The sequence below is a fragment of the Bos javanicus genome, chromosome 4 (genome assembly GCF_032452875.1).
Source record: "Bos javanicus breed banteng chromosome 4, ARS-OSU_banteng_1.0, whole genome shotgun sequence".
Taxonomy (NCBI): Eukaryota; Metazoa; Chordata; class Mammalia; order Artiodactyla; family Bovidae; genus Bos; species Bos javanicus.
Genome location: NC_083871.1, coordinates 31,505,200 through 31,532,682, shown reverse-complemented (window position 1 = coordinate 31,532,682; position 27,483 = coordinate 31,505,200). Strand labels below are relative to the sequence as shown.

The window sequence follows — 27,483 nt, the reverse complement described above, 5'->3', positions numbered from 1 at the left end:
GTGTGGCTGTGTTAAATATTAATGTCATGATAGCCGAGGTGAAAGATGAAGTGAGACAGAGTATGCAGGGGGGGCCAGAGATGCAGAGCTGCTGTTTTCACAGTCTGTGCTGTGGGTACACTGTGTTTTCTTCAAACCTGTGCACAAGGCTTTAGAACCTAGAGATGAATTTGGCCTACTGGGTAAACCCCAGAGTCAAGAGGTTGAGTGGATTGGCAGTAACTGAACTTCCAAGACAATCAATCAGTTAGTGCCAGACCACATGGGTGGGGAAGCATGCATGTGATAGTGTTTTTCTGGGCAAGCATCCTGGGGAAGACAAGGATTTCCCACTTGGGAGGTCTGACCCCCCACTCCCACCCCCAATCAGCTGTCATCATTTCAGAGCTTTGTCAGGGCAGGCTGTCTTAGGATGATGGATGTGATTAGAGGGTTAATGACCAGTTAAGGAGGCTTTAGGATTGCATACACTGACTAGAAGAGATGCAACAGATCAAAGGCCAGGAAGCCATGCCATGGAAACGCACACAGTTTCCAAATGAGTGTCTTGCTTTACAGTGTTTAAGGAAGAGTTTTTTTATCAGAAGTCAAGCCATGAAGGTCACAGGAAAAGACAAAAAGAGCATTTGCATAAGTAGAAACAGTGCAAGATAAATCCTTATGCCTTTCAAGAGAAAAACTACAAGAAATGCATATTTTAACAAATTCTTTGTGTTTGCCTGAGTCTGTTTCACAGGTAGACATCAAAGAAATCAGATGTCCTTGCTGTACTTTTTTTTTTTTTTCTGAGTTAGTTTTCTGAATTAGTTGCTTTAATTTCATGGTTCAAAAACAAGGATTTTAAGTATTTCCCTCCCCCCCAGATGTATCCATTCTAAAATATTAAGTGTTATCTATAACTTTTCTCCTCTATTTTTAAAATTTTTATTGAAGTATATTTGATTTATAATGTGTTAATTTCTGCTGTATGGTAAAGTGGTACCATATATATATATATCAGATCAGATCAGATCAGTCGCTCAGTCGTGTCCGACTCTTTGCGACCCCATGAATCGCAGCACACCAGGCCTCCCTGTCCATCACCAACTCCCGGAGTTCACTCAGACTCGTGTCCACCGAGTCAGTGATGCCATCCAGCCATCTCATCCTCTGTCGTCCCCTTCTCCTCCTGCCCTCAATCCCTCCCAGCATCAGAGTCTTTTCCAGTGAGTCAACTCTTCGCATGAGGTGGCCAAAGTACTGGAGTTTCAGCTTTAGCATCATTCCTTCCAAAGAAATCACAGGGCTGATGTCCTTCAGAATGGACTGGTTGGATCTCCACTATTCTATATATTTGTAATATAAATACTATTCTGTGTGTGTGTATATATATATATATACTATTCAATTCAGTTGCTCAGTCATGTCTGACTCTTTGCGACCCCATGGACTGCAGCACGCCAGGCTTCCCTGTCCATCACCACCTCCCAGAGCCTACTCAAACTCATGTCCATCACGTCAGTGATGCTATCCAACCATCTCATCCTCTGTCGTCACCTTCTCTCACCTTCAATCTTTCCCAGCATGAGTATCTTTTCTAGTGAGTCGGTTCTTCGCATCAGATGGCCAAAGTATTGGAGTTTCAGCTTTAGCATCAGTCCTTCCAATGAATATATTCAGGACTGATTTCCTTTAGGATAGGCTGGTTGGATCTCCTTGCAGTCCAAGGGACTCTCAAGAGTCTTCTCCAGCACCACAGTTCAAAAGCATCAATTCTTTGGTGCTCAGCTTTCTTTATAGTCTAACTCTTACTTCCATACATGACAAATGGAAAAACCATAGCTTTGACTAGACTGACCTTTGTTGGCGAAGTAATGTCTGCTTCTTAATAAGCTGTCTAGGTTGGTCATAACTTTTCTTCCAAGAAGCAAGCATGTTTTAATTTCACGGCTGCAGTCACCATCTGCAGTGATTTTGAAGCTCAAAAAAATAAAGTCTGTTACTGTTTCCATTGTTTCCCCATCTATTTGCCATGAAGTGATGGGGCTGGATGCCATGATCTTACATATAGTATCCACAGTGTATAAATGCCACATCTTTTTATCCATTCAGTCCTTGATGTACTTTTGTAGGTTGGGGAGACAGTGGCTGAATTATGTTTTAAAATAGCTACAAAGGGGACCTCTCTGGTGATCCAATGGCTAAGACTCTGCTTTCCTAATGCAGGGGGCCAGGTTCGATCCCTGGTTGGGGAACTAGTTCCTACATGCTGCAGTTAGGACCCAAATAAATACTTCTTTTAAATGGGCAGATTATAAAAAATGTTACAAAGTCTGATACAGAATTTATCCCTGTTTTGCTATTATATATCAGCATTAAAGAATAGAGAATCCTGTCCAGTAACCCTAAAGCCTACCTGTCTTTGGTGTCATAGCATTTTCTATTTCTAGTTAATTTTTTAATGTGTCCTAGATACTCAGAAATGATAATTTGGGAGGCAGAAACACTAGGATGTTTTGCGAAGTGCCAAGCTTCTGTCTTATTCCTAAGGTTTTAAGCATGTTGCCTTTGAGGTTGTTATTTTTATTTAATTTTAACAGCGTAGTTAACACATTGTCGTTGTATACAAATTGGGGAATGCTTGTAAGTATAATAAAAATAATTCATGTTCTCTGAAATCTCATTACTTTAAGAAGCCACTGTTAACTATCAGTATATATCTTTCCAGGCAATGACCATGTAAATAAATATAGTTAATAGAAATGGATGATCCTGACATACTCTTTTCTTACTTGCTTTCCTAATTAACAGTATATTGTGGATGCCCTATGTCAGCAAATAGAGTGCTGGACCATCAGCCTTATGGCTACAAAAGAGCCCTTTAAATGAATATGCAGTAATTTATTTAACTGTCTTCAGTGGTTGAAGCCTTTAAGTTATGCCTATTTAATATTTTTTATCTCAGAGAAAATTAAACTAGCAGCCCTTTTTACTTACATTTGTACACTTATCCGTTTCTTTTTTTTTTTTCCCATGTAAATTCCTGGGGGTGGACAGTTGAATCACACCACAAATTATGCTCCAGAAATCCATGCTCATTTGGCACTACTTTAGAATGTAAATTTCTGAGAATCAAAGTGTATGTGGCCTACTTCTGATGTCATCTTGATGGAAATGGTGTCCACCTATGTAGTGAGGCCAGATCTCTTTAAGCCACCCTTGTGATTAATGGCCCATCTGGTATCTCTTCAAAGTGGCATCAACCCGCACTGCTTGTGGAACTGTGTGATACATTTGTCAGTTCGATCATCCAGTCCTTATCCTCATGGCCTGCCACCAAGTGTATGTGAAGCATTTACCTGGGTTTCCTTTTGCTTTTTTCAGTGTACACCTGTTACTTTCCCTACACATGTTCTTTTCTTCGTATATATACAGATACTTGTAGATTTTTTTCAAAAATGTGCTTTAGCATATTTTATGAAAACAAGAATAAATGGATCTCTTCCTATTTTTACTTGCAACAATGCAGTATTCTTTCTTAACTATTTGCACCTATTCTGCTAAGAAGTATCAAGGCAAAGAAGAAAATTCAGATGTTCCTTGTCGGAAACGGAAGGTCTTGCATCTTGTTTCCCAGTGGATTGCTCTATACAAAGACTGGTTACATGAAGATGAACATTCAAAAATGTTTTTAAAGGTAATGTAAAACTTCCAGTTATTCAGTTACTCTTTGATGCTGAATGACTGATTTTATTTTCAGTTGTGCATTTCAGTAATCTCATTCCTATGTTACAGTCCTCTAACTTGTTTGTAATATTGAAGTTATGATTCAAAGTATTTGTTTGTTTTGACTTCTGAAGCCAAATATTTGGAGAAGGCAATGGCACCCCACTCCAGTACTCCTCCCATGGACGGAGGAGCCTGGTGGGCTGCAGTCCATGAGGTCACTAAGAGTCGGACATGACTGAGCGACTTCACTTTCACTTTTCACTTTCATGCATTGGAGAAGGAAATGGCAACCCACTCCAGTGTTCTTGCCTGGAGAATCCCAGGGACGGCGGAGCCTGGTGGGCTGCCGTCTATGGGGTCTCACAGAGTCGGACACCACTGAAGTGACTTAGCAGCAGCAGCCAAATATTATTTACATAGTTAGAAATTTTTAACTTTAAATAATTCTATGTCAATAAATGTAGAAGGCAAGTTTTAAAGTCACTCATTTAAAGTTATTTATTTTACTTGTCATGGGAATTTTTATTGCAAATGAAATAATTAAGGAAGGTTAAATAAAACATACTTTAAAATTTGATAACTGCCTAATATGTTGAGATGTATTATAGGTTTAAACTAACCAGTCCCATATCTACAATAGTGGGATAAAACATTATTTTTATCATATAAGAACTATATTGACAATGTATACATTATGAAACTTTATCAGGACCTGGTGTATATTGAGACATTAAAACAATCATAACTAATAAAATTGATGCTAAACCTAGATTTACATTTTAAGTTATGTTCTTGCCTGGAGAGTCCCAGGGACGCCAGAGCCTGGTGGGCTGCCATCTATGGGGTCGCATAGAGTCGGACACGACTGAAGCGACTTAGCAGCAGCAGCAGCAAGCTGATATGTGTTTCTAATCATGAGTAGGCTGCAGTGTCTTTTCAACACAGATGATTCTCTGGAGACAGTTTGTAGACAGCTGGACTCTTTTGGCCACCAAAAGCATGTTAGCTGTGCAGGTCAATACAGAGAAGGGGTGCAGTGGAATCCGTGTGGGGGAAGAGTTCTATTTCAGAATAGGCAAGTGTCTAAACTGACTTTGTCTTCAAGAAAGAAATCACTTTGATTTCAAAATTCAAATATCTTTTAGACATCCAGTTAAAAACTGATTTAAACCAAGTCTCTGACTAAACTACTGTTATTTTCAAAACAACTGGTTAGTTTAATTCAATAGATTTCTTTTCCTTCCCAAATGATTATGTGGCTATTATTTCTAAAAATATATTGTAGAACAGGCCTGGGAATTTTGAGTAGCTCCTACCCATAGCCCCTAAGAGCTGCCAGAGAGCCACACAGTTGAGCAAGGGGGTCTGAGGTGGAACCCCCACTCAGGAGCTCTGTGGTGCCTGGTTTAACCCCTTGCATTGTTCTGGATTCCACTTCTCTCTCTGATCAGGTTACCCACTGTTTGAGTCTTAATCCTTACAAAATAGACACCAGACCAATTCAGCTGCCATTTTCTTCCCCCCCCACCCCACCCCAGACCATATACAGGAATGTGCTGGATGATGTCTATGAATACCCAATACTTGAAAAAGAGCTGAAAGAATTTCAGAAGATACTTGGAATGCACCGTCGTCAGTAAGTATTTCATTTTCCTCATCACAGATAATAAGAGAAAGCAGCACCATGTATGACAGAATTGGAGGTGTCTCAGAAAGATCATTTTGAACATTTCAGATCTGGGATTTATCTTGATTCATTAGGTTTTCTAGTAGTAAATATGTATTTTGTTTTTATATCTCAAGATGAGTGAACACTAAATCAAGCTTACTGGCTATTTTTTTAAAAACCCTGTTCAATATGATAGGAACCAACTGAGCCATGACAGTCTGGGTGCATAAGAACAATTATTTAATAAATTATTATTTATTTTTTATAAGTGTAAATATTTAACTTGTCATTTCAGGAGTTCATAGCTATCTCTAATGGGATAGGAAAAAAGTTTTATAAACAAGTCCCAGCAAACCATGGCACATGTTTAAACTTCATTTTATGGATTCCCTGAGGTTTCTTTATCAATTTAGAAAAATTGAAGGGAAGCACTTACTCTGTGACTTTTGTCATGTCCAGGTATCACTGAAGCATCTATCATTAGTCTTTCAAATTGCTAATACCTGGTTTTACTCTGATTTACCACTAACTCTTCTTCGTAATTTTGGTAAATGAAAACATCAAGTCATTGTTCAGTTTTCAGATATACCTGCAAAGTTAATCTGAAGGGAAGTATTGTCCTCTGATTTGCAATATAGCTTCAACTTTTTAAACATAAAACACATCTGTTGTCAAGTTGTGACAGGCTTATATTAAGATTTCAGCAGTCACAAATGGCGCTTCTCATAGAAAATGTTAATTCAAGCTCTTCATGTTGTCAGAGATTTAAAGCCTGACTAGCATTTAGTAAAGAAAGATCCTGTGCAGTGAAGGCAATATAAATAATTTTAGGGTGTACACAAATCGTGTGTAAACCTTTGTCCCAGTCATGAAAATCACACATTTAGAAGTTCAGAAATGAGCTACAGGTTGTTAATAATGAATGTGATGAATTTTGGTGGTCTTCTTTTATCATCACATTCTACACTGTAAAAAATTTCTATCGCCTAAGACTAAATATGAAAATATGAACAAGCAAATGAAGCAAAAATGAAAAAGAAAGAAACATTTACATCAAAATAATACCCTACTTGGAAATAGATCTATGCTGTAAGGGAGGTCTTAAAATTGGGAAACTTTAATTCTGGTTTAATACAAATTTAAATACACTAAATGCATTAATGTAATTTAATACATTCCACTTGAAAACTTACATAAAAATGGGAAATAATAGATATAAGTAAGAACATGATCTAAGTCATGATTCCTGCGTCTTTGGTATGAGATAATGAAATATCTTTTAGATGCTGGAATACAATTTGAGCTGGGGACCTGCTGAAGGCCCTGCAAGTCCTACCACACATTGAAACATCCTGGAAAAGAACAGCCTTAGCTAGCTTATTTAGCTATCTGAAGAACAGTAATTTCACCTAAGATTTAGTGAAATGTGAATAAACTTAGAATTTCTGTGGACTGAGTAAATCCAGTTATTTCCTCAATGCTCACTTTCTGTGAGTAGAAGGCAAAGTATACCTATTGAATAAATAGCTTCTTTTCTTCCTGGTTCACTTGAAATCCTAACATCAAGTGTGTTTTACATAGTAAATGAATGAATACTGTGCATTTTACTGTTTTGAAAAGCTAAAATCTCCACACGGTGCCTGAAAAGTAGTGTCTGTTGACAGTGGCTACATTTTCCTGGGTTTGAGACAAAGACTGACCTCTTGTTGTTTCCCTTTCAGCACTGTAGATGAATACTCACCGCAAAGGAAGGTGAGGCAGACCCTTGTCTCTGAAACTGGGTGATCTGAGTTAGGGACCTCGCCTTGCCCCGCTTGGCATTTCTTCATAATTAACATGAATGCTGCCCCAACCCAAGTGGGGTCAGGCAAAGAGCTGGGGGCTTCAGCTTGCCTCCCTGCTCCTGCCTCACTTAGCTTTCCCTATGCTGGCGTGGATCCAGTTGTAGCCAGGTGCCCTTGAGTTTATGACATTTCTGCATTTTTTTGTGGTGCATTTTGGAATCCTGGAGTTTTCACAATGTCCCCTGAATGACATAAACTTGATTGTTAATGTTGATGTAAAAATAGAAAGTCATCTATGCAAGACTTTTTTGCCTACAAGAGTAAGAAAGTCTTGTAAGAAAAAGGTTTGCACTCTTCAACCCAACCGAGAGAGAGAGCGTAGCTGGGATGAATGTGTTTCCTGTTCAGCTTCAAGGGGGAAATGCAAAATAACATGTTAGGCACAAGTTTTGTAGGAGCTGATATGTCAGGTGACGGATAATCATAATGAATTATGTACCTGTTTCCCCTAAGCAAGTCACTGCTCTACAGCAGAAGTATGAAGCTATGTCGGAGTGGCCTTACCCGAAAGTAAGGTTGATGTTGGGTTGGGAAAAACCATATCTTTCTCAGGAGAAGCAGCTGTGGACTTTTGTAGTGGCCAGAGGTTAAAAATCACACCTGTATTCTCCAGCATGTTGTGAAGAATCAATTTGGGACTTTGTCCCTGCCACTGACCTTGGCCAAGGTCTATCCTGTTGCTCAGACTCTCCAACCTCCACTTGTATTAACTGAGGCAACTCCCAGTTTATTCCTCTAAGATTAGACGGATGGATTTCATATTCAAAAAAAATTGGCACACTCTTTTGGAACATGTTGCAAACAGCTGTGGATTTCCAAAGGGCAGCAATACATTTGTTCATTGTTCTTGTTCTCCCTTCTTGCAGAATAAAGCCCTTTTCCACCAATTCAGTCTGAAGGAGAACTGGCTGCAGCACAGAGGAGCTGTGACAGAAAGTGAGGAAAGTGAGTATGATTTGAACAAGGGTTGGGGCAGGTGGAGGACTTTAACACAACAACGCAACTTTAACACCTCCGCCTGCCAGTAGCTGTTTGCAGCTGCCACACCCCCACCACGACAAGCACGTTAACATCCACCATGAAAGTTTTTCTTTTCTTGCCATGCTATAGTTTTCTTCATCACTGAGTACTGTCCCCGGAGCCAGGTCATCTTTACTTTGGGAAGTAAGGGAAGGGGACTACACAGAGTCCACTGCGCTCTTGGGCAGCAGTGCAGAGGACTGGAAAGGCACCCTTAGCTGCCTTCTCCCCTGTGTCGGTCCGTTGCCCGTGACTCACGGGAAAGTCCACTGAAAGCACTGTTCAGGGCTTGGACTGGGTCAGTCCTAGAGATTTAGAGGAGAAAATCTTGGCGGGAATAATGAAAGGAAGGATGTGCGATAGAAACCCCTCCTAGGCAAGGCCATGCAGGCAGCGCCACACATGCAGGGCGTCCTCAGTCAGTGCTCGTGCCAAAAGGGCTCGTGACATCCCACCCCCCGCCCCCGCCATCCGCAGAGGGCCCCTAGATCAGGGCAGGGGAAGCACCTTTGCAGCACACTGGCAGTGCTGACGTGCTTCTCTGCTTCACTGTTTTATAGCAGAACAGGAAGTGGCTTCCTCCCGTTAGGGTAAAAGGTGAGTCAAGTGCAGAGCTGGGAAACAGCCATTCAGATGTTCATGCTCTTATGACTGGAGACTTTAAAACTCGCCTGCCCCAACAGTGCCAAAATTCTAAGTATAGACACTGGATATTTGCTCAACTTCTTGAACGCTTGAGCACCCAGATGTCGCAGATTCCTCTTGCGTTCCATCCTTTGTGTATAACGAGCCGCTCATGAGGGCGCTTGGTGGGCCACATCATCTGCACCAAGTGGAGGAGCAGAAAACCTCACCTCCCCCTCTCTCAGCTGCTAACCTTCCTTTCCCATCTGTCTTACAATTAGCTGTTTAATTTTCCATGCCGAGTTTCAAAGGGTCATTTCAAGATGCCTCAGACTGTTTTTGTTCATCATTTTACTAAGCGCAATGTAAACTTTCCTCACATTTAGCATTTGGTAGACTGCATCTTTGCCTTGCTCCAAAACTCCATCTTTCTATGGAAGGTAAAAAGCCTTTTCCTCTCTCACAAGTCTGTTGACAACACATAAAACAGCTGTTTGTTGGATGCTAGAGTTTTAATGACACACCCTACCAAACCTAAAACAAAATACTGTCAGTGCCTCTGTCAAAGTGTGTTTATTGAGGTTTATACTGGTAAACCCATAGTTTGTCTTTACTTCATTTGCATTTCTGTGAAAACATTGCTGGGTTTATTTTTGTGGTGCCATTTAAATTGCATATTAAACTTCTCTAGGAGCTACATTTTACCTCTTTTCTTCAATCTAGAAAAGAAGAATACTTAAGTATATTATTGTCCTGTCTTTTCTAAAGAAGCTAGTGTTTTATACATTCACAATGGCTCATATAAAAGGCAAATAACGTGTCAGTTATTTCCATCGCTATTAAGGCAGCTTCTGCTGTCAAATCATAAGGGAATATTTTTCCTGGGCCTGTTCACCATGGTAGCGATAATGCCCTTGTAATAATGAGTAGTATCACAGACAAGAAAAAGGAAATTAAAAAGGCTGGAAATGTGACCTCCGTTTGAAAATTAAGCTCACTACCACCTTGACACAGGCAGGGGGCGGAGATTCTTTCTTGAAAGATCAAGAAGGCTTGAAGCCAAAACCATAGCAAGCGACAGATTTTTTAGGTAAAGCTTCAGTTCAGTTCAGTTGCTCAGTCGTGTCCCATCTGCAGCCCCGTGGACTGCAGCACGCCAGCTTACGCGAATTCAAATAACAAAGCGTGGTGGTCTTTACTGAGCCACTGGGGCTGTTGGGAGGAGAAGTGTAAAGTGAAAATGTGTGAGTTAGACATTTTTGTAGGCTGCTTTGGGAGATCTCGGTAACCCTCACGGAAGGGTCTGTGAAGTCCAGTCCGTGTTGCACAGACTGCGCTGTGTTGTGGGTAGGCTGCCTCCTACCAGGAGCACACAACGAGCTTTGGCACGACGTGGGTCTCTCATTAGGCTCTGGGATGCCCAAGGACTACTGCAGCTTGCCCACCTGCTTTATAATGTCTCCATCTCATGTGTGTGTAAGCACGCGGCTCCGTTCTCATGCCCTCGGGCGCCCATGTGCACGTGTAAATCTAGCTGTGTCTGTCCTGTACTGAAGAGCATAGTGTGGGTGCCTTGATTTGGAAAGGTCTGTACCTTGTGGCCACAGTTCTCTGTTTACTCACAATTCTTTGACCTCATGTAGTTTTCTGCCACGTGTACATAACGGAGCACTCATACGTCAGCGTGAAGGCCACTGTTTCCAGTACAGCCCAAGAGATCCTGAGGGTTGTGGCAGAAAAGATCCAACATGCGGAAGATGATCTGGCTCTGGTAGCCGTCACCTTCTCTGGGGGTAAGTTATATTCTGTCTTTGAGTATTTAATCATTCACTGGCTTGCCTCCAAAGGGAGAGAGTTGACATTTTTATGGAATAAACGTGCAGTGCGTCCCTTCTGGGTCCGCAGCTGGGTGATCACCGTAACAATGAGAAGCCTTCTACCAGAGGTGTTTCCATGACAACAGTTGGGTACCATTGAATACTGAATTTCCTCCCCAAGAACCAGAGAGGCGTGCCAGTGTTTTGAAATGTATTATAAAGCTTTACATAGTTTGTACTCTAGATAAGCCTTCTGTTTTCATGTTTAAATTAACTTGGGAAATTGCTAAAGGATGAAATTACTTTCGGAAGCAAAAAGAAAGACAGCCTTGAACTAGTCATTTTACCGGCTGACAAGTTAATACTTAAAGACTCCCTATTGAAGGAGACAAACACTGTACAATAAGCCGAAAGCTCACGGGCAGTGTTCTTTCAGGTAGACGTGGGGAGTGAGCTCTGGCTATAGTCTTCTGTTGGGCCTTACTTATCCTCTGAGAATGGTTTATTGTGTGTTTTGAATAAGATCACACAGATTACAAGCTGACCCTATTGATCTTGTGACCTGAACAGAACCCTGCGCTTCCACTGGAGCCTGTCAGGTCTCTGGGTTGCTGGCCTCCCATTTTTGCCTTACGATCTTTATTTAATATCTCATTAACCCTGAGAAAAACACAAAGAAAGTAACTGAGCCTCAGTAGTTGAAAAATGGGAGGACAGCATAAACTAATCAACCATGTGTTGGGGGGAGGGGGAGCAGATGAAGGGCATTTCTGTTTGCCTTTTGTTATCACTCTAGAGTCAGGAGAAGATCAGAATGTACTTGATGTTAAAGCATTATGTGAGGGAACATTGTCTCTTCCGCTTTATTACTCAGAGGCAGATAAAATGGCCCTGCAAGCTAATCGTTTACATAGTCAAACAAATACAGCCCATCTCCCCAGTCCCAGTGCTTCTTTCCTTCCTCTCCCTGGGCGTCATGCCTCCTAGCAAAACATTCTCTAAAGGAAAAGAGCAAATGTTTCAGAAACATATGGACTTACATGAATTTTAAGGGAGTTCAGAGAGTAGTTGAATATCTAATAAGATATATTAGGAAATACTCCAGATAATATGATATTTGTATATTAATTGTAAGTGACCAAAGATATTAAATGATTCCAGACAATAGTGAGCTTCATCAAAATGAGCATTTACCTGTCGAGGCAGTACTGTTACAGAAAGTAATGATTGGGTCCCCATGCAGACAAAAGGTGCTGGAGAAAGATGGACCCTGAGGGGGCCTGGTGGCACAGTGGGGGCCGTGGCACAGTGGGGGCCCACCCCCCTTGGCAGCTGACCCAGTGTCGGCCAGGGCCGCACATGAGTCTGGGAATTAATGAATGGCTCGTTTTACCTGCTATCTATTTGATGGCTGTGAAATACCATTTTTACACTTTATTAAATTAGATTCGTCTGGAGTTCTGATGTGCATATACTCATAGCTAATCATCACTAGCAACACGAGCTTATCTCTTGAATTACCTCACAGATTTGGAAATATGCCATCATTTTTCATCAGTTAGTAGTTTTGTCTGTTAAGGACCTTTCTGCCTGCAGTTTTATGTCCCCCAAACAATAATGTTCTTATGAAGGAAAAAAAAAAAAGCCCACAGAACCTAGTGTATTCCTTGCTCTAGTTACATAATTTTTAATAAATAATGTTTTCAATGCTGTGTCAAAATGAAATGACAATGAGATCTACTGTTATTTTCTCTTTCTCAAAAGAAAATGCACGTTGGCCATGTTGTTGGTTTCTCTGAAAGGACTAGTACTGTTGTTCTCACAGCTCTTAGTAGGCTTCTAGCTGTTTTGTGCCCAGGGGAAGTATGTGTATGTAGTAACAGAAACCTACCCAGTTCCTCAAAGCCTAAAATTCTATCACTTTTCCTTGTTTATGGCATAGTGACGAACTTGACAGTAAGAAAAATAATTCTTAGCAACTGGAAAAATGGCTGTCAGCAAACCATGCCATTTTATTTCATAGCAAATGCAGAATGGCTCCTATAAATTCATATCTAAGGTATTTATGAATATACAGAGGGTCGCAAGAAGCTGTAGCTTAAACAAGGAGGGAAGATATAGAAGAATGTCAGAGCCCAGCCATGTGGGACCATTTACAGCAGATGTCAAGAGCCTGACATGACAGTACTACTGATCTTTGCAGTGCTGGGTGGTAAAGAATGTATTTGAGTATCATTTTTGTCCTCTATATCAAGCGGAAATGTTCAAAACAAAATCTGGCATTTGAGCTGATTATGTTATCTAGAAAAAGAGATGTGATGTATTGATTTTCCAACCCTGCTGGATAAATAAAGGGCTACCTTAGGGGACACTGATTGTGTTACAGTGGAATAAACTTGAATATCACTTTGGTCAGTTCCCCTCTGTGTTTTGCAGGTGAGAGGAGGACATTTTTCTTTGAGAAGCATATTGTGTTATGAGTCCAGCTATGGTAGAAAAATGGCCAAAGGATAGGAACAATAGGTAAATAAAATAGAAGAAGAATAGATGAAAAATATTCACTTTACTAGTTGCCAAGAAATATAAAATATATCAATAATCTATTTTTGATTTTAGCAAATCAATAAACTTATTCAAAGTAATGATGAGTATTGGTAGACATAAGAGTTGGAAAGCAGTTTGGCAGCTTGTATCAAAACCTTTACAGATATTCATTCCCTCTGACCTAGTAATTCTACTGCTGAGAATCTGTCTTAAGAAAAATCATCTATAAGGAGCCAAAGATTTATGCAGAAGGATGTTGACTTCAGCAATATGTATTATGGCTCCTGTAATAATAGATCCCATTTATCAAATCCCTGTTATATGTCAGGCCCCTTGCTGGTATTTAGCACGTATCTCGCTATCTAATTTATATGACAAAAAAAATTGAAAACCATTAAATGTTCAACAATAGAGGAAAGATTAAATGATGGTATAATAGACTGTTATATAACCAATTACACATGGCATATATAAATAATTTTGACAAGAGGATAAGTACAATAAAATCAGAATATAAAACCACATAAGGAATTATTACAAGTATATATGTATCTATGATTATTAATGTATACATACGAATAGCTGTGACTTTATATACATGTGTGCACATACATATTTGCATAAATATGAGGACAGAGATATACCCAACTGTTAGCAGTATTATTGTTGTATGGTTACTTTCTTTTCTGTTTTTCTTGGCCCTGCCTCCTGGCACGTGCGATCTTAGTTCCCCAACCAGGGGTCGAATCTCTGCCATGCACCCTGCAGTGGGAGCAGAGTCTTAACCACTAGGCTGTCAGGGAAGTCTTCATGTGGTTACTTTACAGATAGATATGAAGTGAAGAGTGAGTTTTCCCTTCTTCCCCAAGCTGTTCTGTGTAAAAAAAATGACTAAATATTATAAGAATGAATCCTAAGAGGTTACCTCTTCGTGGATAATAAGCTTTGATTATCTGGTGTCATTGTATAGCATATGCAGAACTGAATCACATCTACTTCACATCCCATTTACTTTTAAGTATTTTTCTTTGGCAGATTTCACTCTTTAGCAGTACTGTGAATGCATACTAGCTCTTCTTGTGTTTTTAATTATTCTTTTCTGTAAATAAAGAAAAGCATGAGCTTCAGCCAAACAACTTGGCCATCTCCAAATCCCTTGATGCCTCTGGTCGGATATATGTCTACCGGAAAGACCTGGCCGACACTTTGGTGAGTTACCCTTAGCCTTGTGCTTGAAGCACAGGGGCACAAATGTCAGGCTGAGAACATGTATTTGTGCGTTTTAAAATGAATGTTAGAAAAGTACATCAAGCTGTTTCCTTCTGTAGCCAGCAGTACACTTGTCAAACAACAGTACATTTGCTAATCAGAGGCAGGCCTGTCTTTAGGAACTGAAAACCCTTCGCACTGTTTCTCTCTAAGCCTCTCTGGAACAAGGAATTTGAGAGATGGGACACTTTCTCCAACAGAATCTTAATTCCATTTCTTCTTTCCTGGTGGATATATGGAGATCAGGCTGAGGAATCCATCCTGTGTTCATTTAAAGGGAAAGAGGTTCTGTTCTTCTGTCCCCTGGGTGCCCTTTGAGCGTGCCATTCCCTTGAAGAGAAGGTACATGATCAGCATTCCCTGTGTAAGTGGGCAACATCAGATGCCACCAAAGAGTAAGCATATGAAGAAATGGAGAAACCCCCACTGTATGTTATTTTCAGTTTTAAGTTTAAGAACCTTTATACTTAACTAGATGATTTGTTGTTGTTCCTAAAAACCTCGGTCTTGTGGTTGCTTTCTGGATGGTAGAATCAGGCCTCAGAGCCATCACCCATAAAAAGTGGGCTCTACCAGATCATGATCGTATCATCCGGAGTCAGGGTCCTGGTCTGTGCCATGCAGTCATCACAGGAATGGCTCTTTCCAGCTAGGCTCCTTTTATGTGTATAATGGACGAGTCTGTATACCATGTAGGTTAACCAACACCGCTTATAATAAAAATATCTCATGTAAAATTATCTACAAGATCTCAAGTTGCCATAATAACATTAGTCACCCCCCACCTCTCAAAGGAGGAGGAGCTAACGTGCAGGTTACTGTTACTGGGTCTCCCACTGTCCCGCCCTTCCACCCCCAGCCGCAAACAGACGTTTCCTGTGGCTCCCTCAATGTGAGTTCCCAGAGCTCTGCTGCTGCAGTCCAGGGCCTCGGAATAGCAGAGGGCAGGCCTTGGGCAGGTCTAGTGGGATAAATAAGTGCTGTGAGTTGAGCCAGATGCCACCCTGCATGTGAATGCTTCCCCCACCTAAAATTTCCCCATTGGAATCATAGTTCTGGTAATTTCGGCTCCAAAAGATCTCCGTTGAAACGGAGCATTGTAAGGGAAGGCTAGCAGGGAAACCACTCATATCCCCTGTGCTTGGGCATGGGTCAGCCTTCTTGGAGAGCAGGAATCATAGCCCTGAATGATTGGAATAGAAAAATAGAAAGTGTTTCCTGGAGAGGGCGGTGGACTACCTTGAATAACCAGACGGCAGGGCCGGGGTAAGGGCACATTTAGGGAGAAAGGAGGAGGGATAAAAAGCCGAGTGACAATGTCCTTACAGCTCCAAATTCATAAGCAGACATCTGTGTTTCTTCCCACCTCGTGGCTCTGTGAATGTCTGCAGTGTAGCCTGACATCTGCGTGGTCCCCATCTAGCCAGACAGGGCCCTGGGACACCTGGGCTTTCCCCACCTCAGCGTCTGTACGTACATCATCCGTTCCGCCCTTACTGAGCTCCACCCTGTGCCCATGCCGGAGGTACAGGGCCAGTTTGTGCCTAGACCCACTCTGAAGGGAGTTCTAGTCTGTGGAATAGCTCATGGAGGTCTTTTGTCATGTTTTCAATTAGGAAACCTTTTCATAAATATAAAAATTCAAAAATGCTAATAATTTATTTTGCAGTTCAAAAAATAAAGACTAATATTTGGATTCTGAAATATTCCTTTTACTCTTCTATGGCATTTATTTTTGAAAAGTCCTCTTCTTTTTTTTTTTCCCAAGACATTAACTGTTTTAACGTCATTAACTGTTCAAGTCAAATAAGAGAATTTATTACCTTAATTTAAAAATATCAGGTGTTTTGAAAAGATGCCAAATTTTTAATAATTTAACAGTGATGGCAGATTTAAAATTGTGGTGGCATTTAATAATTTTATGTCAGATTTTAAAGAAATACTTTTATTACCAAACTCTTCATACCCATTTGTCTAGGGAAAGCAATTGATAATTTAAAATAATCATACACCATGGGGTATAAATGAATTAGCTTTTATTTTTTATTTCCTGTTTAATTTTTTTTTTTTTTTTTTTTTGCTTTCCACGGGCATTTTAGTAAAATTTGTAAATGCATGTCTGGGATGAGACTTGTTAAACATATTTCCTGTAAAAGCCATGTCTGTCTTTATTGAAGTGCACTGTGACATTTCTTTTGTTTGTTTTTCTCCTAACCCTGCTGGCACATTAATTCTTACCAGAAACCAAAGTGACTTCAGGGCTTTTGCTTTCATTATACTGTCTGCTGGGGCAGTGTTTTATAATCAGATTTGTGCATGAGTGTGTGTGTGCGTGCGTGTGTGTGTGCGTGCGTGTGTGTGTGTGTGTGTGTGTGTGTGCATGCTTGCCTGTGGGGAGGGAGGGACAGCTCAGTGAAGTATCATTGATCACATTCTGCAGCTTCTGAGGCTGTTTCCTGAATTGGCTGTAACTCACCGAAGGTGAACAGATCAGGGAAACTATTAAGTGCACTCAGACAAGATTATTTTTCTCACGCGGGCTTCTAGTGCCTTTCTGTGGCCAGCCAATTCAGTGCCAACCATCTGGGAATTTACTGAGGATTCTTTTGCTTCTGTCTGTCACTTTAGAATCCGTTTGCAGAAAATGAGGAATCACAGCAAAGGTCGATCAGGATTTTGGGAATGAACACTTGGGATCTTGCTCTGGAATTAATGAATTTTGATTGGAGCCTTTTCAGTTCAATTCACGAGGTAAGTAAGGGGGAAACGACCAAGTAAATGCTACTGCCACCTTAACTAGGAATTCTTCTTGAAGAATATTCATGTGTGATTAGGTTTTAAGACAATCCATTTTCTGGTTGATATAGTTATGCTTTGGGATACCATGGCCCACAAAGATACTTGGGGACTTTAAATATATTGAAAGACTGATCCAAACCTAGGAAAATTAGAATACATGATCATGCTTTATTTGCACCTAATATAGTCGGATATTTGTGTAATGTATAAATATGCTATATTTTTAATGTTTGAAAACATGTATTCATATATATATGTGTGTGTGTATATATATGTATATGAAGGTTGCATGGGGTTGAAGAGGTGTTTTATGTTTGATACCTTTGATACTGACATTTTAATTTTTCCGTGGCTTTACAGTACTTATATAAAAATCACATTTATATGTGTCCTACATGCACACACACACTTTCCTAAGAACATTCTATACATTTAGACTATGCTGCAGGACTTCAAGCACTCTCTCGGACATTTTGAGATATATTTCAAATTTTTATGTCCATCAACCTCTCCCTTGAGGACAGCTTAAGCGTTTATAAAACAGGAGATGAGGGGCAGAATGCTACTGACAATTGATGAATAAATGTAGCCAGTGGAAAGGCTCACAGGACTCAGTAGATGAAAAATGAGGTAGACTGTGTTGGATTTGCTTTGCCGGGTAGTGAAATGTTTCATTACAAAAAGGCCTTTCCTGCTGAAGAAGGAACTCGTGACTGATTAAGGGACCCCCAAGGTTCTCTTTCATTTTGGAGCATCTTTTAAACGTCCCCATATTTTCTCATGGAAAACATTCCAATATAACAATCTAAATTTGAGCAAGTAGTGAACTCATTCAAGCTAAATGACTTGTGACTTTGGAAGTGTTGGTAGAGTGGGATGTGTCCCTGCTTGTGTGCTTATGCAGTGGGAGGATGTGAATTTCTTGTGTAAAACACACACACACACACACACACACACACACACACACACACACACAGCTTTCTGATTAGAAACAAATCTCTTCCATTGCCTACATATGATCAGTCTAGTCACTAGTTACTGTCAGTTTTGTACCTTATTCTAATCTTACTCTCTTTCTATGATTTGACAGTGTCTTATTTCAGTGGTTCTCAAAGAGTGGGTACCCAGACCAGCATCATCAGTATACCCAGGAATTTAGTAGAAATGCAGATTTTTGGCCAGATCACAGACCTGTTGACTCAGAAAATTTAGGGGGGTGGGGCACAGCAGTCTGTGCTTTAACAGACCTCCAGGTGATTCAGATTGACACTGAAATGTGAAAACCCTTGTCTAGAGAATCTACCTGTGAGGGTCTAATGTACATCTGAACAAATGATGTCATTTGTGCTTGAAGTTGCCTATAGAACAAGTTTGGGAAGTTCGGATTTGATTCAGCCTCTGATGTAAGAGTGTCTTAGGTTTTCATGAAAAGCATCATCTTTGCATTCTAAAAACGTAGATTTATGTAAGTCTTTTATGTGAACATCATTTCATGAGGCATTTCTGAAAGTCAACATGAATTGTCTTGAATTTAATATATTGTTATTTGTTATATCTAACATATTATGACAGTGGCTATCTGAAATAGTTCTTAAAAACCTACTTGCAGTGCAGGAATAGAGACACTCACACACTTGCGGACACAGTGAGGGAAGGAGGGGTGGTGGGAGTTGAGAGAGTAGCACTGAAACATATACATACCATGTGTAAAATAGCCAATGGGCAGTTGCTGCATAACACAGGAAGCTCAGCTCAGTGCTCTGTGACCACCTAGAGGGGTGGGATAGGGTTGGGGGATGGGAGGGAGGTTCAAGAGGGTGGGGACATATGTATACTTACGGCTGAGTCACACTGTTGTATGGCAGAAACACAATACAACATCGTAAAGCAATTATCCTCCAATTAAAAATGAATTTTAAAAAATGGATTGTATTTTGTATCAACTTGACCCTGTGCTGTAACAGTAAATGCTGGCATGAATACATTGTCTTTCAGCAAGAGCTGATCTACTTCACGTTCAGCAGACAGGGAAGTGGGGAGCACACGGCGAACCTGAGCCTGCTGCTCCAGAGATGCAATGAGGTCCAGCTCTGGGTGGCCACGGAGATTCTGCTCTGCAGCCCACTGGGCAAGCGAGTGCAGCTGGTGAAAAAATTCATCAAAATTGCCGCTCAGTGAGTGTCTAGTGGTAAAAAACGCAGTTCTGTTCCTCTCCTTTAATGGAAATGTGTTTTTTCCCCGTAATGGGATGGGATGGGATGTGAAGAGATGGGATACAAAAGGGTAATAGTGAGTTAAGTGACCAAATGATTGGAAAGGTCTGTTCTGAATATTTCTGTCTTCACCTTTGAAATACTTGTATCTTAAAGTAAATGTCACAATACCAGACCATAGCTCTCTGTGCCAAAGGAAAAAGCAGGCAGCGCACACGTGCCCCATTGTGCAGCTAAATTACACGGTGGCCAGGTGAGTTACAGTAGGTTAGGCACATGGGGGGAGATGATGAGAGGGGGCGAGAACTGTTGAAAGTCAGATGCGTTTCAAGGTTCTGCTCCTGGCTCCCTCATGCCCAGAGTATGAACTTTCATTGATTAAACTTACTTTTGTATATAGAATTCCTTCGCTGGGCTGTGTTAGCTTCCAGAGGACAGGGACCATTTCTACTCAAACATTGGACCTGGGGTACCTGGTACTGAAGTTGGTAAATAGCAGTGACTCAGTAGTTGGTTGGATGACATTTTAGTAACTTCCTGGGAGCTTCTGTTAAAATACCAGATTAATGTCCTGAGACCATGCTTGGGTGGTCTTTCCAACACAAACAGGCAACAGGAGTCCAGATCTTTCCCAGTTCCTCCTACCTTCCAGTCTTTCCATTTTTTTTTTCCTCCTTTGTTTTTCAAAGTAGTTTTTATATCAAACAGTTTTTGGGTACATGTCAGTGTAATATATTTAGGAAATCTGTATTGATCACTCATTATGTTTGCACGTCTGTGTAGGGTATTATGGGGGAATCAGAATGCAGCTACACCCAATACCTGCCTTTGAGAACTTTGCGATCTGCTGGGCAGGGGAATACTTTCTATAACTCCAATGGCTCATTGCAAAATAGAACCCAAGGGTTCCCTACCATGAGATGAAGTTCTTTCAGGGTCTTTAGAGGACGGGAAGCTTCTATGCCAAGGGAATGGGAAAGGAGGATTAGAAAAACATTGGGAAGAAAGTAGCATTTTGAATTCTAGGTAAAAATTCAGGAGTACACTCTCCATGGAGTTCAAACTCACAAGAGCGAAGCAGAGAAGTTGATGGGAGGCAGAAAGCATGTGGTCTGGAAAAGGAACCTCATCCAGTTTGGCCTGAGTGGAAGGTATTTATGAGGAAGCTGTGGGAGACCAAGCTTAAAGGGAAGATGGGGCCAAACTGTAAAAGATATTGGATTTCAGGTTGAAGAGTTTGGACTGAATTGAAAGGCACCAGGATTCTTTATATACCTGAATCTTAGACTACTTTTATGAATGAATGCTTTTTTTTTTTTTTTTTTAATTCAGTCAGTACATTTTCTATAATACCTATGAACTTCCTAAAGATGAGGCTCTTTGTGGTGCAGAACGTTCTTATAAAAGCCAACTACTTGGTGAAATGGGACACTAATATCCCAAGGAGTAAAATGACACCACATAGCTTAGTTCCCAGTGTAAGATCATAGCTGTCCTCAGGGAAATGAAGTATGTGTGTTCACATCTTCTCCATATGGCCCTATGCTCTTGAATGATTTGCTGTGCTGGCCTCTATTCCTGGCCCATAGAACAGAATTCCAACAGAAACATAAAGTTAAATTCTTCATAATCACACTGGTACAGATAGCCCCAGGAAAACAGTTAATTTTCATGCTCATGCAGTGCCTTCCCTGCCTAAGGCATCCTATTCGCATATTCATGTTTCCTTCCTTCTTACCAATCCCATCCCCCACCTCTGTGGATTGAGTGGATTTTATTTCTTCAGACAAAGGAATGTTTGCTAAACTGAAATGTTTTAGTGTCAGTCTGTTCTTACCTTGGAATGAATGAACCTTGGCTAAAGAGGACTCCAGATGGGAATGGTGACCGATATTTGTGCCGTATCAATTTGTCTTATAGAGAAGTAAGTCATCCGTATATTCATTTTTTTTTCTTTTTACATTCAGATATTTATTGTTTGTGGATTTTTAAAATTTTAAGTATGACTGAAAAATCTGAACCAGGAAAATTGTTTATGGGGAGATAGAAGATAAAAAGATGAGAATTACATCTAAAGATTTTTTTGTAGCTAAATGACTTTTTAATATAAAAGCAGATAGTATACTGTTTATAGTGAATAATAATAAAATGATTTGCCCCCAGCGTCTTCTTTTCAACTCCAACAAATGCTATCTGAAAGTTTTGCTGTATACTGTGCATTTGAGTGTTGGACAGAGTATAAAAATGTCTAGTTGGAAATGACAGAGCCAGTGGGGCTCCCATCATGCACTATGGTGGGAGGAGGGGGAGAAAGGGAGAGTATCCAGCTGAGATGCTTCTGGCACAGGGATGGGGCTGTTCTCACCACAGGGCCCTCAGCAGAGGCACCCAGCATCATCACATGAAGAGATGGAGCTGACTCGAGTCTGCCCTGGCTGGCCTGAGCTTGCCAGGGTGAGATGAGACAGGAGGGTGGAATGAGGGAACAAAGGGCAGAAGAAAGGCAGAATTGCAGTATTGATACCTTTAGGCTCCTTTATCTCTTAGAAACAGGTGGACTTTTCAACCATAGGCCAGGAAAGTGTCCTGTTTGTTTATTCATGGATAATACCAAGCAGGCTCCACCTGGGAGAACATTGGCAGAAACCAGATGAAGGGCCAGTTAGACTGAATATCAAGTCCTCGTGCCTATCAGGAAACCATAGGCAGAGTCCAAAGTTGGACAGAAAGACTGTGAAAGGGACAGACCGTGCCCCCTGCAGACCCAGCAGTGAGGGGCTTGCAGGGCTGTGTTCATCCGGTTGCTTTGGACAGCAGGTGTATAGGCAACGGTGCCTTTCCAGGTTCCCCTATCAAGGAGGCTGAAACTTCCGAAATGCTCCCCGTGGGCGACCCCCACTGCCTTGCCGCCCAGGCGCAGCTGTCCTGGGCAGTGTCCAGTGCACAGAACTGGCTCCAGGAGCAGACGGGTTTAGGCGGGACCAGTCAGGGCACAGCCAGCTCTGTATATTACCACTTCAGAGCCCAGAATCGTTTCCTGGTCCTGAACTCAGGAACCCTGCTCCCGTACACACACCTGTGCGACTGGAAATTGGTATAGTTTTGGGAAACAGAAGTTATTAATATGTTCAAGAATCTTAAAAGTCATGATTGCTTTGATCAATCATGTAATGACTTGAAGTATAACTTAATTTAAAAAATCAGACAGTAAAAAGTTTTATATGCAAAAGATATTTATTGTAGCGTTCTGTATTGAATTGTGTTGAATTGAAAATAATTTAAACATCAACAATAAGAGAATACATTTTAAAATTTATTTAAATATGTTTTTGATGAAGTGTTCTATAGCCGTTAATGATAACAGTCAAGAACCCATAATATATAAGAGTATATACCTGAAAAAGCAGGATACAGAGATGTATATACACTGTTCCCAAATTCCATCTGAGCCATTGGTGGAGATGTCATGGAAGAAATGACACCTGAGGACAGCTTAGTCAAATCACATTAGGTACTTTTTATTGCTGCTAAGCACTTTCATATTTCTTTCATATGTAATTAGGATAATTTTTTAATTTTAAAAACTTGCCTCAGAGAAGCTGTTTTCTAATTCATCCCAGACTAAGGAGTGTTTGGGATGGCTGACCTGGAAGCCCATCCTCCCTCTGCTGGATCAAACCCCCTCAGCTGGCTTTGAAAATTAGTGGAGTTTCGACCAACTAAGTTGAAGGGCAAGATTGACGTTCTACAGAGCAGATAACTTTCCAGAGTTATTGGAGCTTGACATGGTCTTGTTTTGCATTATATTCCTTTTTTCCTCAAATTAGAAATATGGGACAGTGTCCACATAATATATGCCATACTTTAAATATATAAGTATATGCATAATATAGTAGCTATTTTGTTGAGAGAAAAGGAAATAATGTCTAAATGTAATAGGAGGGGAGCTTAGACCTATGAGATAAGAGGACTTGTCAAAAAAAGAAAGGCAACATACAGATTAAAGAGACAAGACCCAGGAGCTATTATAATGAGTCTGGGATCTGTAAAGAAACAGGAACGTCAGAGCTTTCAGTTGAAATTGTAAATGCATCCAAAACAGATTTTTTAAAAGAAGGAATCTTGAAGTGTCCAGAGGGTACCAAGAGCACACATCTTTGGAGAAATGTCTGTTTAGGTCTTATGTCCACTTTTTGATTGGGTGGTTTGGTTTTCTGGTATTGAGCTGCTTGTATATTTTGGAAATTAATTCCTTGTCAGTTGCCTTGTTGCTGTTATTTTCTCCCATTCAGAAGGTTGTTTTTTCACCTTACAGTTTTCTTCATTGTACTAAAGCTTTGAAGTTTAATTAGGGCCCATTTGTTTATTTTTGTATTTATTTCCATTTCTCTAGGAGGTGAGTCATAGAGGATCTTCCTATGATTTATGTCAGAGAGTGTTTTGCCTATGTTTTCCTCTCGGAGTTTTTTAGTTTCTGCTCTGGTATTTTAAGTCTTTAATCCGCTTTCAGTTTATTTTTGCATATGGCATTAGTAGTGTTCTGATTTCATTCTTTTACACATAGTTGACCAGTTTTCCCAGCACCACTTGTTGAAGACACTGTCTTTTTGCCATTATATATATATTTTTCCCCTTTGTCAAAGATAAAGTTCCTATAGGTGTGTGGATTTATCTCTGGGCTTTACATCTTGTTCCATTGGTCTAGATTTGGTTTTGTGCCAGTACCATACTTCTTGATGACTGTAGCTGTATAGTATAATCTGAAATCAGGAAGGTTGATTTCTCCAGTTCCATTCTTCTTTCTCAAGATTGCTTTGGCTAACCCTCTTACACTATTGGTGGGAATGCAAACTGATACAACCACTATGGATAACAGTATGGAGATTCCCTAAAAAACTAAGAATAAAACTACCATGCATGCTTAGTCACTCATTCATGTCCGACTCTTGCCACCCCATAAACTGTAGCCCACCAGGCTCCTCTGTCCATGGGATTCTCCAGGCAAGAATACGGGAATGGGTTGTCATTTCCTTCTCCAGGGGATCTTCCCAACCCAGGAATCAAACCCGCATTTCCTGCACTGCAGGCAGACTCTTCACTGGCTGAGCTATGAGGGCAGCCCTAAATGATCCAGCAATCCCACTACTGGACATATACCCTGAGGAAACCAGAATTGAAAAAGATACATGTACCCTGATGTTTATTGCAGCACTAGTTACAGTATCTAGGACATGGAAGCAACCTAGGTGTCCATCAGCAGACGAATGGAAAAGGAAGTTGTGGTACATATATACAGTGGGATATTATGCAGCTATGCAAAGGACCACATTTGCGTCAGTTCTACTGAGATGGATGAACCTGGAGCCTATTATACAGAGTGAAGTAAGTCAGAAAGAGAAAGACATATTGTACATTAATGCATGTATATGAAATCTAGAAAGATAGTACTGATGCTCCTATGTGCAGAGCATCAAAGGAGACACAGACATAAAGAACAGACTTTTGGACACAGTGGAAGAAGGAGAGGGTGAGATGATTTGAGAGATTAGCACTGAAACATATACTTTACCGTATAGAATAGACAGCCAGTAGGAGTTTGGTGTGTGGTGCAGGGCACCCAAAGCCAGTGCTCTGCGACAGCCTTGAGGGGTAGGGTGAGGAGGGACGTGGCGGGGTGCGGGGGATTCAGGAGGGAGGGGACACGTGTGCCTGTGGCCCATTCATGTTGATGTATGGCAGAGGCCATTGCAATGTTGTAATTACCCTCCAATTAAATTAATTAAGTTTTTTAAAAAGCACAGGTCTTTTCCTAAAGGCAATGATGAGCGGAAGTATTTGAATTTGTTTTTGTGCAGCAGGTACCACTCCTCTCCCAGGGGCACATGGGTCACGGAGCAGAGTTCAGCCCCTCCCTAGAGACTGAACCCTGTGGCCTAGGAGAGTCTTGGCAGCTTTATCTTTTGTGCTCATCTGGCAAAAGGATGTTGCCTAACAGTGCCTCCTACTTTCTTTAATCCACAGCTGCAAAGCCCAGAGAAACCTGAACTCCTTCTTTGCTATCGTGATGGGTCTCAACACTGCTTCTGTGAGCCGGCTATCTCAGACCTGGGAGGTGAGCCTTGGGGGTCCATGGCAGGGATGGAGTGGGTGGGAGAGGACAAATAACACTGAATGGGAAATGTTCCACCGAAAAGTCCTTATTTAAAGTAAATTGATTTAAATGGTTTAAATGAGAGAAGTACCACTAGAAACAAATGTTATAAATTAGTGTCTCAAGTCCTTAGGAACTGTTTTTCTCCTTAAACTTTTTATATTGTATTAGGGTACAGCTGATTAACAATGCTGTGATAGTTTCAGGTGAGCAGTGAAGGGACTCAGTTATACATATCCATGTATCCATTCTCCCCCAAACTCCCCTCCCATCCAGGCTGCCGCAACTGAGCAGAGTTCTATGTGCTATACATTATTGGTTATCCATTTTAGCTTATGGTTGGTTGTGGGGGATAGTTTGGGAGTTTGAGATAGGCATGTACACACTGCTATATTTAAAAGGTATTAGGAAATATTTTGATCAAGTGGTCTTCAAAATGGTTCTATAATATATACGAAAGAAACAAAAATTGAAAAATGCCTCCTAACTTGAATTAGTTTTCTGTTTTTCTCCGTGATGGCATGGTTACAGTTTCATGTTGGTCCTTTCAAAAGCTCCGTTTGTCCAGAGGCAGATTTGCTGAGATGCTTATGAATTTAAGCTACCAGGCCTCTCATTTGCAATATTCCTGGCAGTATGTTCACGTGGATGGCAGATATCTTTGCAAAATTTACAAAAGTAGTTTTATATTCTTTTTTTTTTATTAAAAAAGAGGGCCCACAAAATGTTAAATGTTCCAGGTCTCCCAAATCCTGGTTCTGCCTGTCACTGTTGTATGATCAAGGCCATTGGGTTCTCAGAGAGAGACGCCCACTTGAGCTGATGACTTCAGTGTTTCTAGGCCTGGAAAATGATCACACTGGCCTAAGTAGGCAATAGAGGAAAAGTTGGTTTCAGGAACTAGAAGAGAGGTCAGCAATCATTTGGGGTAAAGGGCCAGATGGTGAATTTTTTTTTTGGCATGTGGTTTCCATTGGCATGACTCAAGTCTCCTATTGAAGTGCAAGCCCTGTTTAGTCTGTAAATGATGAGCATGGCCATGCTCCAATAAAACTTTATTTACAAAAGCATGGGGTCAGATTTGGCCCATGGCTGACCCCTTGAGTAGATCAGTTTGGCCCTAGATGCGTTGAGTTTGACGCGCAACTGAGACATTTTTGTGGGATATCCAAAATACTCAGGTATGCAGCTCAGAAGAATAGTTGCAGGTGTCTGCATTTTATCGTTTCGCATTTATCATCCATTTATTAATACGTATGTGTTGGTGTGTGTAACAGTAGTTTCCAAACAGGTTGAATAACCTGTGTTGTTGAGTCCATATTCAGAATTATCAAATTGATATTTAAAAGTGTAGTTATTGTAAGGGTTTACCTCATTGTTTTGATTTGTTTTGAAAACAGAAAATCCCACACATTTTGTAGAACACTCGTAAGTGTTACTTGCTGGAATTTGCCGAGCACCAACTGTTGACTGTACGTTTCCTGTGAGTAGTCTCCATTTCAATCAGAGAACATGGAGACTGGCTGCAGTCACACAGCTAGAAAGAGGGCAGAGTCAGAATTCAAACTCTGACTGACTACCGAGACGTCTGGCTTTCCTACTTCACCAGAGTAAGGGCAGGCTGGGAAATCCCAGGCCCTTCTTCCTTAGGCCCAAATTCTTATTTGGGAGGACAGTGTATGTTTCCATCCCCTGTCAGTCTTCAGGCCACTGTTTGCATGGGTGATCTTTCCAGTTTGGTGATTCTACCCACTAAAGTACAGGCTTCATCAATGAGGGTTTTCATGGCCTTTCACTATTTAAACCTCTGCTGTGAAACATCATT

The 27,483-nt window shown here is 40.8% G+C and overlaps 1 protein-coding gene across 3 annotated transcripts in view; it reads left to right on the top strand.

Annotated features, from left to right (window-relative positions):
- The window catches only part of RAPGEF5 (Rap guanine nucleotide exchange factor 5), a 234,930-nt gene that overhangs the window by 188,008 nt on the left and 19,439 nt on the right, over positions 1-27,483 (top strand). For all 3 annotated transcript variants that reach the window (XM_061413684.1, XM_061413685.1, XM_061413686.1), the window contains 9 exons: positions 3,532-3,676; positions 5,247-5,344; positions 7,099-7,129; positions 8,088-8,166; positions 10,509-10,658; positions 14,338-14,435; positions 17,124-17,246; positions 19,290-19,468; positions 25,529-25,619. In XM_061413684.1, the coding sequence (XP_061269668.1) occupies positions 3,532-3,676; positions 5,247-5,344; positions 7,099-7,129; positions 8,088-8,166; positions 10,509-10,658; positions 14,338-14,435; positions 17,124-17,246; positions 19,290-19,468; positions 25,529-25,619 (994 nt within the window). The remainder of the gene's footprint in view (positions 1-3,531; positions 3,677-5,246; positions 5,345-7,098; positions 7,130-8,087; positions 8,167-10,508; positions 10,659-14,337; positions 14,436-17,123; positions 17,247-19,289; positions 19,469-25,528; positions 25,620-27,483) is intronic.